Genomic DNA, 15,335 nt, shown 5'->3' on the forward strand with positions numbered 1-15,335 from the left:
GCATTTTGTATGTGTTACTTGGATTTCCAGCATCTGCAGATTTTCTCTTGTTTGAAGACTTCTCTTTGTTGGTACTGTATACCAGTTCACAGGATCCACTCATTTCTCCACTTGAATTCTTAAATCCTTTAATAGGTCTTCTGGGCCTTTGTGGCCTACCCAGGACCAGACATACAGGAATAATGCCAGTCCTGGACCAACATCTTCAGCACAATTCTGGATTCAGGTCACATCCCAGTGTACTGTACTGGTAGAATTGAATCTGCTGTTATTATATACTAGGATACAGTATTTCCTTAAGCTGGTTATAGCTGGGGATGGTAATGGGGACAAGCTCCCACCACCTATTAAATGCTCCCATTGGCATGCCCCTCATATAGTCTCTGACAACTAAGCCCAGCGGAACTATTTCTGCTGACAGAAGGGGAAAAGGTGGGTTACTGGCACCTTAAAACAAGTCATTTTGGGCATATGGGCTCATCAGCTATGGTTGGCAGCTCATCTCAGAGAAGGAAAACTCTGATCACAAACCTCTGCTGCCTCGCGGCTATACTCACTCACAGGGAAGGCTTCGGGAGTAAACCCCAAGGGAAAAATCTGGAGCTGGCATCCCTAAGGCAGTTCTACATTGAGTTCAATGCTGACTGGGTAATTCTTGTGATGCTTCTGGTACCAAACTGTAAAGGTCTCTGCCATTCCTTTGGGTTCATCAGATGCATGGAGAGGGGGAACTTGCTACATGGGCAACAGCTTGTTCTCCATATCGTGTTGCCCAGGCTTGTGTTTCCAGATAGCTAGGATGCAATATCCATGGTCAACTCTGACCGACAGAGGCCCTCACGCTCACTCACATTACTGTCAGATACAAGTTTGTCAATGTTTCACAGCAAGTACCACATTGATGGCATATAATAAAAACCAAAAATGCTGGAAACATACTGCAGGCCAAGCAGTATCTCTAGAATGAAAAACAGTGGACTTCTCAGGAGAGATCTGGGAAAGTTAGTTTTAAGTTGCAGAGAGGCTGGCTGAGGTATAGATAAAACAGAGGGATTATCAGAAAGGGATGCTCATCTTCTCAAAGATATTGACTTTGTGCAATCCTTTCCTTCCCCCACTCTTTTTATAACTTACTTTCTCCCTTTACAAGGTTTTTGACCTGAAACATTAAGTTTCTTTCTTCCCAGATGCTGACTGCAATGCTGTTTTATATCAGATTTTCTGCAGCTGCAGCTTTTCATAGGTTGTCATGATATAACACGGGTGCCTTATGGGTGGGTGCAACACTTGACTGGAATGTCAATGCCTACAAGACAAAGGAAAATGTTATCAACGTCAGAAGGACTCGAACCATCACACCCCTCTCTACATTGGCTGCACAGCAGTGGAAACTGCAAGCAGGTTCAAACTCCTGAGAGAACTCATCTCACACACTACCCTCTCTTGCTTCCAGAACACATTCTATTCAATTGGGAAAGCTCACCAATACCTTTGCTTTCTGAGGAGCACTAGACTATGCACGTCTTTACACACATCATTCTAGAGATGCACAGTAGAGAACATCCCAATAAGTTGCTGTTTGGTACGGAAACTGCATGGGAGCAAGCAGGAGAGCTCTACAATGGGAAGTCAAAACAGTCCACAACTTCACCCGCACCAGCCTACCCAATATCAGGGACATACATATAGAAACATGCCAAAAAAGGGCCAGCAATATCATGAAGGATCTCATCCATCCTGCTCATGGACTATTTTTCCCAACCCCATCGGGGGAAGCTATGTAGCATCCACCCCAGGACCACCAGACTCAAAAACAGTTACTTTTCCCAAGCAGCAAGTCTGATCAACACCTCCACCCACCGAACTTATCATTTCCTGTCAGAGTCGCCTTGTGCCTAGTACAGATGCTCCTGTGCCTTGTATCACTTTATGGATATATATGTATATAAGTTATCCTCTGTTTTTATACTTATTGCATTTTTTATTATAGTGTTCTTTATCTTATGTGCTTTTTTGTGCTGCGTCAGATCCACAGTAAGTTATTTTGTTTACACATTTCTTCATTTTCTTTCAAGCAATCATAGTTGAACAAAGAAATACAATATAATCAATGAAAAGTGACATATAAAGACTGACAAACATAGAATGTACAAAAGAAGACAAATTACAAATAATAAATAAACAAACAACACTGAAAACAAGAGTTTTAGAGTCCTTGAAAGTGAGTCCAGAGGTTGTAGAATCAGTTCAGAGTTAAGGTGAGTGAAGTTATCCACTTTGGTTCAGGAGCCTGATGGCCGAAGGGTAACAATTGTTCCTGAACCTGGTGGTGTGGCGCCTAAAGCTCCTATACCACCCTCTTGATGACAGCAGTGAGAAGACAGAATGGTCTGGATGGTAGGGGGTTCTTGGGCATTGGTGTTTCCACACCTGGCCGTGATGCAACCAGTGAAGATACTCCCCACTGTGCACTGATAGAAGTTTGTCAAGGAGTTAGAAGACATGCCAAATCTGTGCAAACTTCTAAGAAAGTAGAGGCATTGTCACGCCTTCTTTGTGATGACAGTTAAGTGTTCATTCCTGGACAGATCCTCTGATATGATAATACAAGGAAGTTAAGTTACTGACCCTCTCTATCTCCAATTCCTGAAGAGGACTGGCTCGACTTCCATTTTCTTTCTCCTGTAGTCAATATTCAGCTCTTTGGTTTTGCTAATATTGAGTAAGAGGTTGTTGTTGTGGCACTATGCACCCAAATTTTTTAATCTCCCTCCTGCAAGCTGATTCATCACCCCTATTGACTCAGCCAACAACAGTGGCATCATCAGCAAAGTTAAATATGGCATTGGAGCTGCATTTAGTCAGTCATAGGTATAAAGTGAGTCGAGCAAGGACTAAGCACATAGCCTTGTGGAGCACTTGTGCTGATGCTGCTTGTGGAGGTGTTGCCAATCATCTGCAAGTGAGGAAATCAATGACCCAGTTGCACAGGGAGATATCAAGGTCGAGGTTGTGGAGCTTATTGATTAGCTTTGAGGGGGTGATAAGTGTTGAATGCTGAGCTGGAGTCAATAAAGAATATCCTAATATGTGGATTTTCATTGTCCTGATGTTCCACAGGTGAGTGAAGAGCCAATGAAATAACATTTGCTGTTTACCTGTCGTGACATTAGGCAAATTAGAGTAGATCCAAGATACTTTTCAAGCAGTTGATATGCTTCATGACGAACTTCTCAAAGCACTTCATCGCAATGGACGATAGTCATTGAGGCAGGTTACCGCATTCATGGGCACTGGAATTGAAGCCTGCTTGAAGCAGGTGGGTAGCTCAGGCTGTCAAAGCAACGGATGGATGATGTCAATTAACACTCCAGCCAGTTCATTGGCACAGACTTTCAGTACCCTGTGAGGTACGCTGAGGTACATCTTCCTGAAGGGTGCATTCATGTCACAGGAGTTCATGAAGACCATAAGATATAGGAGCAGAAGTAGGTCATTCAGCCCATCGAGTCTGCTCCACCAAATATGGGCTGATCCAATTTTTCCATTCATCCCCACTACCCCACACCCTTTGATGCTCTGGCTAATCAAGAACCTATCTATCTCTGCCTTAAATACACCCACTGATTTGGCCTCCACAGCCGCTCGAGGCAACAAATTCCAGATTTACCACCCTCTGACTAAAGTAATTTCTCCGCATCTCAGTTCTAAAAGGACGTCCTTCAATCCTGAAGTCGTGCCCTCTTGTCCTAGAATCCTCTACCATGAGAAATAACTTTGCCATTTCTAATCTGCTCAGGCCTTTTAACATTCAGAATGTTTCTATAAGTTATCCCCTTATTCTTCTGAACTCCAGGGAATACAGCCCAAGAGCTGCCAGACATTCCTCATACGATAACCCTTTCATTCCTGGAATCATTCTCCTCATGTTTTGTTAGCCAAAGTGAGCATAAAAGGCATTGACCTCATCTTGGAGCAAAACCTCATTGTCATTTGTTTTGCTTGGTAGGAGGTGATGGCACAGTTATTGAGCATCTTTTTGTGATTCATGTTTGCTCTTGAATTGCTAATCATGAACATGGATGCAAACTTATCAACTAATGCTGATTGCAAAGTACTGTAAGTATTGATCTTGGGCATGGGTCAAATTTGTCAAGTGTGAGTGAAGGGGAAAATAAAAGCTTTGTTTTAAACAGCTTGGAATGTTCCTGTTTGAGTCCATCTCTCAATGTAGTTTACCTCTGGATAATGTATAGTCATCCACTAGATCACAGTGATAGTAACATTTTGATGGGACTATTAAATAACACAGGGTGAAGTTCAGTGTTTTTGAGAATATAGATGATGTTGGCAAAATGCTGCAGGTGGTGGAAGTCTGAAATAAAGCAAACTGTTGGAAATATTCTGCAGGTAAGACTACAGTTATGGAGAAAAGCAGCATTTTGGGTTGTTCAGTAGTGTAGGCCTTTAACCAGAGATGTTAACTGTCTCTCACCACAAATAGTACTTGATGTACACTTTTTAACAATGACTAAATATAAGCATTTGATTACTAAATTAACTATATTTTTCGAACAGTCCTCAGGGGTCACTCAACTTCGTCTTTACCCTTAAAAATAACCTAGCAATGCCTAAATTGATGAAAACGCAAGGGGATTGTCAATTTGCTCACTCATTTTCGGACAGTGGGTTTCGGTCTGTCCACAATATCACCCTAAAATGCTCAGTGAACGCTTTATTTGCGGTGTGTTGGACGATCGCACTCCTGGGCCCAGTCTTATGCCTCTTCCAACCTGAGCTGCCATTGATCCGGCCCCAGATCGAGGCTCGGGGGAAGCGGGAACCCTGCTCCCTGTAAACTAGCCATTCATTTCGGAAGCGACCAGCGCCAGTCTCAGAGTCCCACCCAGCGAATGCCATCAGGGGACCGATCAGCACGGTTACCTCCCACACCAATACCCCCTACCCCCGACCATCTACCCCCCCCCCCCCCGGAAAAGGAACCGCAGGCGCTCAGAGAAGCGTGATGAGCGGAAAACACTATGATTGACAGTTCCCCCTCTCAATCGTGGGCCGCCTCGGCGAAGCGAGCCGGCACCCGCGACCAATCAGGAGTCGGCCCGTGGGCGGGCTTTCCGTCATAGCGTTGGGTTGAGCCGACAACAAACGTCGTGTGGGCTTTTTTTTCGGCGAGCCCCGGACGGTCCCGGCTCGAAGCTCCACCCTTTGCCGCTTCCTGCACCGTCAATCAAAGGCAACGAACACAAAAAAATTACCCTTAGCGACGCTCGCCCGGCGCCCGCGCCCCGAGGAGACACCATGCTGAGCGTGTAGATCCTGCCCGCCAAAGCCGCAGACGGACCGACCGACCGACCGATCGCCCAGCCGCCCGCTATGACTGGTAGGTTGTGTAGGCGTCCCGGCGGGGAGGCCCAGCCGGGCCCAAGTTAGGCCGGCGGTGCAGCCCGTTTCTCTCTCCACTCTTCATCACTCTTTTTTCTCTCTCTCTCTCTCTCTCTCTCTCTCTCTCATCGCCCGCTTCTGTGCAGCTCCGGAGAAGCCAGTGAAGCAGGAGGAAATGGCTGCGCTGGACGTGGACAAGCAGAGCGAGTATCTCCAGCATAGGAGTAGCGCGGCGCAGGTAAGCCCGGCCCCGGGCCGCGCTCTCCCCTCTCCTCCCGCGCCCGCGTTTTTCTTTTGTCTCGCAGTTTACTCGTAAACAAGCCACTGTATGTTGGTGTGTGTGTGTTCACATGTTTAAATTTTGATGTGTACGGCTACTTCCTGTGTAAGCCCCGGACTAATTCACACCCACTTTCCTCCTAAACCCGCCCCCTGTGGGTAGAACATTCAGCCGTCACCGCTTGCACTGCTGGCAGCTACGTGCAGCAAGATCGGGTCGCCGCCATCGGAGACCGTGGGAGCTACCACAACGGTTGGAACCGGGCTGGTGAGTCTGTCAGATCATTGTATAAACACGCATTGCAGCAAATAATCAAATATTTATTTGATTTGTCCCTCCCCCAGTACCAAAATCACCCTTACCAAAAAATTCTCATTATCCGTACACTGCACTCCTGCGAACTCGGCCTTTACTGGCGATGTACTTTAGGTGCCATATTTTTTTTTAAAAATTGACTGACAGTGTTGTGTAAACTGGTAAGTGAATATGAGGAAAACGCAAGCTTCGGGGAAAATATTATTTCGTACAACAGAGATGCTAACTTGTGGAATAAAGTCATTCAACAGTTTTGCTGTGATTCAACTCATTGTAAATCGTCCATGTCCGTGTGGCGTGTGTTTGAGTTATGCAAACTAAATTTTATGCAATTTTCAACTTGCATATTGCAAGTACTTCTGTTTTGGACAGGAAAGGATATAATTCAATCCCTTGTAGCCAGGCTGGTTGAAAAGGAGCGTTTTATTCCTCTGCTCTAATGGTGTATCAGTCGCTTTAAAATTATTTTAGTGGTTTTGGTGTGATTTCCTCTTGGGTTTAAAAACAGCTTTCTACTTGCTCTACCTTGACCCTTCATAATTGTGTACATCTCCACAGCCAGATACTATTCAATATAGTCGGTACAGTTTACCAGTTCTGGTAGGATCCTTATTAAGCCCCCTATGTATCCTCTCCAGTGATGAGGTATCTTTGTAACATGATTCAAACTATCCACAACCTGCAGGATGTTGTCCAACATGTATGCCTCTCTGCCCTGTTTTATATTTTGCCTAATAAAGGAAAGCATCCCAATGCCTTTTTGTCAGTTTGTCTGTTTTAAATGTGTATACATCCCAGGGCCATCTGTTCCTTTATATCTTACAATTCGCTCATTTGTTGAATATACTCTTTTTTTGCAGTTCTCCAAACACATCATCTTAAAGTTCTGTATTAAATTACTTTTTCCATTTTTCTGCTCACAAGACTGGCCTATCTAAATCTTCCAGCAGTCTAAAGCACCCCTACTCACAATCATCCACATAGCAAACCTCTGAATCATATCATGAACTATATTTAGGTTTGATTCAAAGCAGGATCAAATACTGAGTCTTGTACAGCCCTGCTAGTTATGCCTTCTGGTCACAAAAATGGCCATCAGCTGTTATCCTTCATACCACTGGACAAGTTTGAATGCAATTTGCCACATTCCCTTGGGTCATGCGAACTACTTTGACTAGCCTGTTGTGCTGGTCTTGGTCAGTAGTCTTGCTAAAATCTGTGTAGACTACACAGATTTGCTTTGAGAACATTGCTATACAGCATTGCTTCGAGAACATCTGACAATTCACTCAAATTAGTCGGGCCAAGCCTTCCCTTAGCATTAGCAATGTTAGTTTTTGTCTCTGATTAATCAGTGCCTTCTAAATAAAGGTTTTGTTTGTATTCAGTCAGACTATACTTAGCTGTTGAAGGTATTGAGAATGACATGTTTAAATTTAAATGTGTACAGTTCACATATCAGCCCTGGACTAATTGACATCTAGTCTGGAGGTTGGGTGGTGCCTTTTAAAATGGTAAAAATTCACCATGCTTTTTCAAATCCTTGTTATCATTTGATTGTACACGGGTTGGGGGAATATCAAGGTGTTTTGAGAAGGGAATTGAGTTTGATACCTTTCAAATCACCACCCCAAAGAAAAAAGCAAGAGAAAATCTGCAGATACTGGAAATCCAAGCAACACGCACAAAATGCTGGAGAAACTCAGCAGGCCAGGCAGCATCTATGGAAAAGAGTACAGTCAACATTTCAGGCCGAGACCCTTCAGCAGGACTGTCTGAAGTGTGCCAACTCGAAACGTCAACCGTAATTGTTTCTGTAGATGCTGCCTGACCTGCTGAGCTCCTCCAGCATTTTGTGTGTGACTTCCCAAATTAAAGTTTTCTGGTCCCTTTACCTCTGAAGCATATTTGCAAAGTCTGCAACAGGAACAAGTTCAAATGGTACCGTTTGTACCTGAAATACTTAGTCTTTGCAAACGTCCCTGAAAACAGAGGAGCCCCACAAGAATGAATGACAGAAAAACGTTAGAACCCAAAGCCCTTGCCCCTCCCCACACAAGCAGCAGCAAGCATTGGCGCATCAATCCCCACCCATTTCAGTCAAAAAGCACCAGCACCCACCACCCACTAAGCAAAAGCAAAGCACCCAAAGACAGACTATGATCTGCAATCAACAAAAACTGTTGTTTAGCTGACAGTTTGACATGTCACAGGCACTAACAAGAGATAGAGATGTCACCCATTTCACAGCGAAAGGGACCATTAACAGTCACTCTTGTGATGTCAGTCTGCTGCGTTGCTTTTAATTTTGAGAATTGGCAGCAAACTCTCCCCACTGTTGTGTGAGGGAGAGAGTGTGATTGCTCAACTACAGAGATCAACATCCATACATCACCGCAGCGAAATCCTGATGTTTCTTCTCCTGCGATGCCAAAGTCAGCAACAGTGACCTCAAATTGGTCGTCTGGAGGACCACAACCTGGAGACGCCTTCTTCCAAGCCGCGTCTGAAGCATGTAGGAAAACAGCCGGCTGGCGAACTACAGGAGCGGGAACTCAACCGCCGTGAAAGCCAGTTTTTGAATGCCGTTGCAGATCAGGGACCTTGATAGAAGTACGGCCACCTTGAAAAGAAAAAGACACTAAAGAGAGGAATTTAAGCTGTTTTTGTAGATGAGCTTGGTGCTCTCTTCACTCCCAAATTTAATGAGGAACCAGTTTTCAGAGCTTGTTTTTGTTATCATAGATCTATAATGAATCTTGGGATCTGAGGCTTTGTAAATGTTTCCTTTGGAATAAAATGACATTTCTTTATGATTTCCAAATATCTAATGTGGTAATTTTTTCTCAAGCAGTTTAAATTTTCTGAAACTATTAGTGGAAACATGATGGAAAAGACATGATCCTTACTGTAATTTATTGAAGTACCAAAATTTATTTTTTAGCTCATTTCTTCTGTTGAATTTGTTCAACAAATATAGCACCTCTTATTCCTATCTGCTTGTAAACCAAACATGGAATTTTAGGGAAAGGTAGCTTCTATGTTAGACTAAGTAAAATTGCCTCTATAGGTAAAAAAGAATCTCCAGCAAGAGAGTTGACTTTGAGTCTTTTTCAGTTGAACTTTAATGCAAGTATGCCACAGACCACAGAAGAATCTCAGCATTTTAAAACTTTAAATTAATTTGCATATAGTTGTTACCATTTTGTTGTGTTTTATTTGGGACAGTGATTCTTAGCCAGTGGTTGCAGTACTGAATTTTGCCACAATCTTGCATTGAAAGAATAACCTGTTACAGATGTCTTTCTATGTCTTTCCAGCTTTTGAATTGTTTTTATTCAACTGAGGCCCTCTTTTGATTGCGGTGGACAATGGATGTTGCATCCTAGCTGTCTACATGATATGCAAACTCTTGCCATTGCGGAAGGCTACCCCCCGCCCCCCCACCAATGTAGCTGATGAATCCAAAGAAATGGCAGAGCCTGATACAGTTTGGCACTAGCAGAGTCACAGGAGCTGCCAGTCAGCATTGAACTCAATGTAGGGACCCCAGCTCTGGATTTTTCCTCCGGGTTTACTCCTGAAGTGGACACTCATGGGGAAGGCTTCAGGAGTAAACCCGGAGGAAAAATATAGCCCCAAGGTAGTGAAGATTTGAGATCAGAATTTTCCTTCCAGGTTAGCTGCCAAAGCAAGGCTGATGAGCACCATCTGCCCGAAGTGACTGGTTTTAAACCGCTTTATCTGTCAGTAGAAACTGTTCAGTTGGGCTTACTAGCTAAACCACAAGTGAAGGCCAGGAGCTCGACTTGGTTTTCAGAAGCTATTTGAGACGCGCGCTATTGGAGCATTTAATAGTTTATCGTTACTACTTGCCCCAGCTATTCAGCTACATTAAGTAAATTTTTATGTAGGACAAAATAATTAATTCGTCAACATTGAAACATACTTTTCAGCCTTGCAGGTCAGCACCAACCCACTACCTATTGACACTAATCTTTTCCCATTTTCATCAAGTCCGTTCTTATATCATTCACCTACACGTGAGGTGCAATTTACACTGACCAATTAACCAGCCATATGTTTTTGGGACACAGGAGGAAATTTGGAGGAAGTCTACTTGACCGCCTCAAGAATGCACAGACAATACCCGAGGGCATGGTTGATCCCAGGTCTCTGAAGCAGTGAGACTACAGATCTACTAGCTCACTGCTGGTCTATTATTCAAAAGTTTGTCATTGTGGTCTTGAGTGCCCTTCACCCAGGACCTGCCATCTTCTCAGTGCTACCATCAAGGAGGAGGTACATGAATCTGAAAGCAAACACTAAATGTTTCACACAGCTTCTTCCCCTCTTCCATCACAGTTCTGAATGGACAATGAATCCATGAACAATACCTCACTTACTTCCCTTTTTCTTCTACTTATTTAAATTTTATATATACTTTATAGATTTTAATATGTATTAGTGTATTGTGCGATATATGCTAGTGATATTAAACCTGATTCTTCAATATCTCCAGATTTAATAAAAACAGGTTTATAAGCAAAATAACTCACTTTTAAAAGTAGGATCTTGTTGCTTCAAGGAAGGTACCTGAAGAGTTGTGGATTCACAGCAGCTTTTTTCCACAATCAAAGGCAATAATGTGAGAATGATGGTCATGCTTAAATAGCGCTATATTTAGTTGACCAATAACACTTAAAATAAAGGATCTACCAAATGAAAAAATGTTTAAAATTGCATTTTCCTCCCACCCTGCTGAGATAGAAACCTTGTGTTAGATGACCAAAATCAGATGCATATTAATTTTCTGCTTGTGCAACTGGCCATGGTTTCAAGTAAGGTGCTGTTGAACTTCAAGTACAGTAAAAATTTGGTTATCTGGCACTTCACAATCAAACAATCTAGTATCTTTCATTTTGAAACACTAGATTCCATGTCAATGCTATGCAGCATATGACAGTGTTGCCCCACGATGCCAGATGTACCAAGTATAATGTTGGATCCTGCTGGAAGGTGCTGGTGATGGCATTACTCAGTTTTAGTATGCCCACATACACCCAAGAGATTATAGATTTCTATCCATCTATCTATCTGTTGAAATCTGCTGCAATAAACAATTTGCTGGAGGTGATGCAGCAAATGAAGCAGCATCTGTGGGGGTGGGGAGAGTAATTGACCACATTTCAGTACTGCTGCAGTTTTCAACTTAAAATGTCCCCCACTGAACTGCTTCTCCATGTTTGTTATTCCATTCATTACTTTTCTCAAAATATAGTACAGGTATTAAAACTCTTAATTGGGATATTTCAACAATTGGCCTGTTCTGTCTGTGTGGCAGATGAGCACTGTATACAAAAGCACTATTCTTAAATTCTATGGCATAAATCTGTTCAGCTGCTAATGCAGTCAGTTAACATTTTAAATCTGGCAAGTAACCCTAACTTTAATCAGTTTTTATACCTGATTGTGAATCCTTCATGAATATAGTTACTTGTGGTTATTTTCTTTCTTGGCTTGCTAACTTCCGGTTCAGTTGAATCAAATGTTCAGAGGTAGTGGAAGAGCTGAGTGTATTTCATGAGTTTTCTTTTATGTTGTTATGTATTCTACTTAGAAAGTTAACATACAAACTTTGGAGACCACAGAATTGACTTTCAGGAATAATCACACTATTTCGATTCGTAACTATTTTGGTTTGTAAATTTGCTAGATTGCCGGGGTGGGAAGATTGATTACATTATTTCTTGCTTGCTGAATTAGTTTGAAAAACCTGATATGACGCACCAAGATAAAACTATTGTTAAAATTAATTTCATTTGCTTTTTTTTAAACTAACCTGTTGTGCTTAGTGAAATTGTGAATACATTCCAAGAAAGAATGTATGATTAGTTTCAATTTTGCAGGTTATGTGTTACATACAGGGGGACAGATGAAATTTTTTGGATTTTCAGATTAAGAACTAAATCTGCAGATTGAAGATTCTGAAATAGGAAAGATGGGTTTTATAACTGAGTGTTGGTCAATCAGTAATAACCTTTATTTAAAAAAACAACAGCCTTATAGTTTGTACATTTTGATATTGAGTGATTTGAAGTGGGTAAAATAACATTTCATGTAAAACCTTAACAGTTGACTATATTTAATTGGAGTTATCAATGACCTTCAGAAAATGGAAAGAGTGCATTTTTTTAAGAAACCTCCCTGACTTAATCGTATTATTTAAATGGAGGAAAATAGAAGATGGAAGTGAGAGGTCAAAAACTTGGGTCAACAAGGTATTTTTATTTAAGGAGTCTCAAAGGAGAGAGGAAGGTTTATGGGGTATTTTTGACAGATTTGTTATCAAGCATTTGGAATGTAATCTCAACCAATTTGTGAACTTTTGTAACACCGTTTAATTAGCTTTTTAATAGTAAAAAATATCAAATGGTAGGGAACAATGATGCTGAACTCCAGTCTAATTCAGTCTTATGATCTGTACCAGTTGGTGCTAGGAGGGATTCTGCAGAGTACTGGACTGAAGGTAATTTAACATACAGTGGATTCCAGTTATTGGGCCATCAATTACTTGGCTTATTTCGGACAACTGTTAACAAAAATTAATCGTGAAACTAGCTGGGTGGGATGCCTTTGTTAATTTGAGACACTATGTTGTTTAATTGAGACAGGAGCCTATTGCCATATAGTTTCTAACTAGCATCAGTTGCATGCACTTGTACATACACTGTGGTTAGAGCAAATTATTTTTATAAATGGCGTCAGTTCTGCGTGTGCTTCTGTTAATGTTAAACATTTGGGCCGACGGATTGAATGGATGTAATCATCAAAATACTGAGGCAGTAAATATGAAGACGAGGAAAGTAATGAAGATGACACGTCTAAATTTGAGCTAGTGACTACACAGAATGCCAGGAAATTTATTGTTGGAATACGGTATTACTTCATGCAGGAAGACAATGAAGGCAGTCCATTATTTGCACAAGGTGGCTGTGCTGATTTTGTTCATTTACAGTCATTCAAAAGATCACGGCAGTGTTCAGTGGCTGAGTTCTGTCGATAACTATTAGGAACTATTGTGTAGTACTGTAGCTCTATCGTACTATATTGGTAATGTTTTAATTTGTTACTCAGTTCAATAGTAGTTTTTCAATTCCTTTTTAACTATTTCTATGAAACGTTGGTTAATTAGAGCAGCTGCTTAATTGGGCCAAAATTTACTGGTCCCAGTGTGTCCCAGTTAACTGGAATCTACTATTTTGAATGATTTGCTACAAAAGAAGATGTAGATTCAGAATTTCAACAAAATCAGTGATTGTGGTAGAAGCAAGGGATCTTTTAAAAAAAAAAGGCAGATTGAGATGGTTAAATTGCTGGCCAAAAAAGCCAGCCTTTTAAGCTACTATACTTGCGTCCATTGTATAATGTTAGGTAACACATTGCATGTAACTTTCTTAATTAAATCAAATGCAAGATTTTTGAAATATGATATACATGTTTTAATGATGAGTGAACATGCCAAAAATAACACTGTTAGTATGGCAGTGGCTTTCATGGTGATCTTTTGCACAGTATTATGATATGCATGTTGTTTGCCGTGCATATAATTTAATGTCTGGAGATTGACATATGCATAGGAAAGTTAATTGAAAGCCTAGTGAGTGAATGTAAATGGAACTTCAAAGGTGTTTACTATTTTATTCAAAATTAAGTTTTTGAAATTATTTCCAGATAAATTTAAAACATGGTGGTGTGTGAGGAGTGATGACCACTATCAGGCTTCTGAATGGCTCAAGAATCCTATGTTAACCCTTTTATTATGTACTATTTATTTAATTTGTAATTGATAGTGATTTTATGTCTTTGTTCTGTTCTGCTATTGCAAAACAACATTTCACATCACATAAGACAATGTACCGGTGATTCAAGCAGTCATCAGCAGAATGCCGCAGTAGTCCTTAGATGCTCTACCAATCACGTTTCATCTTTAACTTTGTTACCTATCATTTAGAGGCCTGACTTGAGCTTTGAATATACTTGATTGAATGTTCACTGAAGAATTTTTTGTTAGTCTTAATAGAGTAACTTGTTGTCTTGACCTTGTTGAATATTTGAGGACCCTAGCACCTACCCTATCATGCTCCCTCCAGTATTGTGCATATTTCAAGGATCAAGTGTTGGTAAATTTCAGTGACTATTGGCTTTCTCTGTTTAGCCTTGATCTTCAAGGGACAACCTTATTCCAACAATCTGTTCACATTGAATATTTTTGAACACAAATGTGTTCCTTTAAGAATGGAAATTAGAACATCGTCTAGTTCTTCAGGAGTGCTCTTGTAAAAGCCTTGATAATTGCAACGAGACTTTTTTCCAGCTTCCTTGAAATAAAGACTTAACATACCTGTTTTCTCAATTTCTGCATCTGACTATTAACTTTGTTTTCTGTACAAAGTCCCTCTACATGCACAATGTTTTATTTCTGACACTGTTTAAAAGTAGCAAAATCAATACCCTCAAGAATTTTCCACATCTTTCCACAACTGCCAATTTCTTGCTTATTCATTTTTATCTATTCTGTGCCTTTGCAGACTCTGCTCCTTGTTTTCAACCAGCTTAACCCACTGACTTTTTAAACAAGATACATTAGCTGTTTTGTCCTTTTGTCTTGTTATCATGTGAAACCTCTCTCTACTTAATAGCACTTTGCTGATAAAATAGTAAACCTAGAAGTATATAGTTTACTTTTATTTCCTTAATTCTCTGTCCATTTGAGTAGTTACCTTGTGCATTGCATTGTTTGAGAAAGCATAATGAATGTACACATGCACACATTTATTTTATCAAATCACTTTGAGATTTATAAAATGCCTTTCCATGTTGACTGCCTGATTACATTACAAGTTTCATATTGTCTTGGTATTAGTTTCTTGGAGTTTTATTAGTAAATTCTTAAGAACCAGTTCAGGTTTCCCCCCTTCCACTTTCAAATCTCTGACTATCTCTTTTTTTCCGTTAGTCCTGATGAAAGGTCTTGACACGAAATGTCGACTGTACTTCTTCCTATAGTGGCTGCTTGGCTTGCTGCGTTCCAGCATTTTATGTGTGTTCTAAGAAGAAAATAGTGGAATGATGAAAGATGGGATAAATAAGTAACAATTAGTAACAATGGTAATCTAGGTTGTTGCAGATGTATATATCATAACCAAGTTTGTGCTTCATTTCCTTTTAATGTTAATTCCTGCTTCCAGTTTTTATACATATTTTATCAATAGTGGTCTTTTTACTGCGTTAAACAATTGTAAGAACATTTAAGAATTGTATATGGCAGGAATCC

The 15,335-nt window shown here is 40.8% G+C and overlaps 1 protein-coding gene across 3 annotated transcripts in view; it reads left to right on the plus strand.

The window, feature by feature from the left end:
* Positions 1–5,134: 5,134 nt before the first annotated feature.
* LOC140728456 (transcription factor Sp3-like) overlaps positions 5,135–15,335 on the plus strand; it is a 60,981-nt gene continuing 50,780 nt past the window's right edge. Inside the window, exons 1-3 of one of the 3 annotated variants that reach the window (XM_073047199.1) lie at positions 5,135–5,401; positions 5,550–5,641; positions 5,846–5,950. In XM_073047199.1, coding sequence (XP_072903300.1) covers positions 5,395–5,401; positions 5,550–5,641; positions 5,846–5,950 — 204 coding nt within the window. In that variant the 5' untranslated portion in view covers positions 5,135–5,394. The remainder of the gene's footprint in view (positions 5,402–5,549; positions 5,642–5,845; positions 5,951–15,335) is intronic. The other 2 variants (XM_073047200.1, XM_073047201.1) reach the window with 2 other exon arrangements.

Source organism: Hemitrygon akajei, chromosome 5 (assembly GCF_048418815.1).
Source record: "Hemitrygon akajei chromosome 5, sHemAka1.3, whole genome shotgun sequence".
NCBI classification, from domain to species: domain Eukaryota; kingdom Metazoa; phylum Chordata; class Chondrichthyes; order Myliobatiformes; family Dasyatidae; genus Hemitrygon; species Hemitrygon akajei.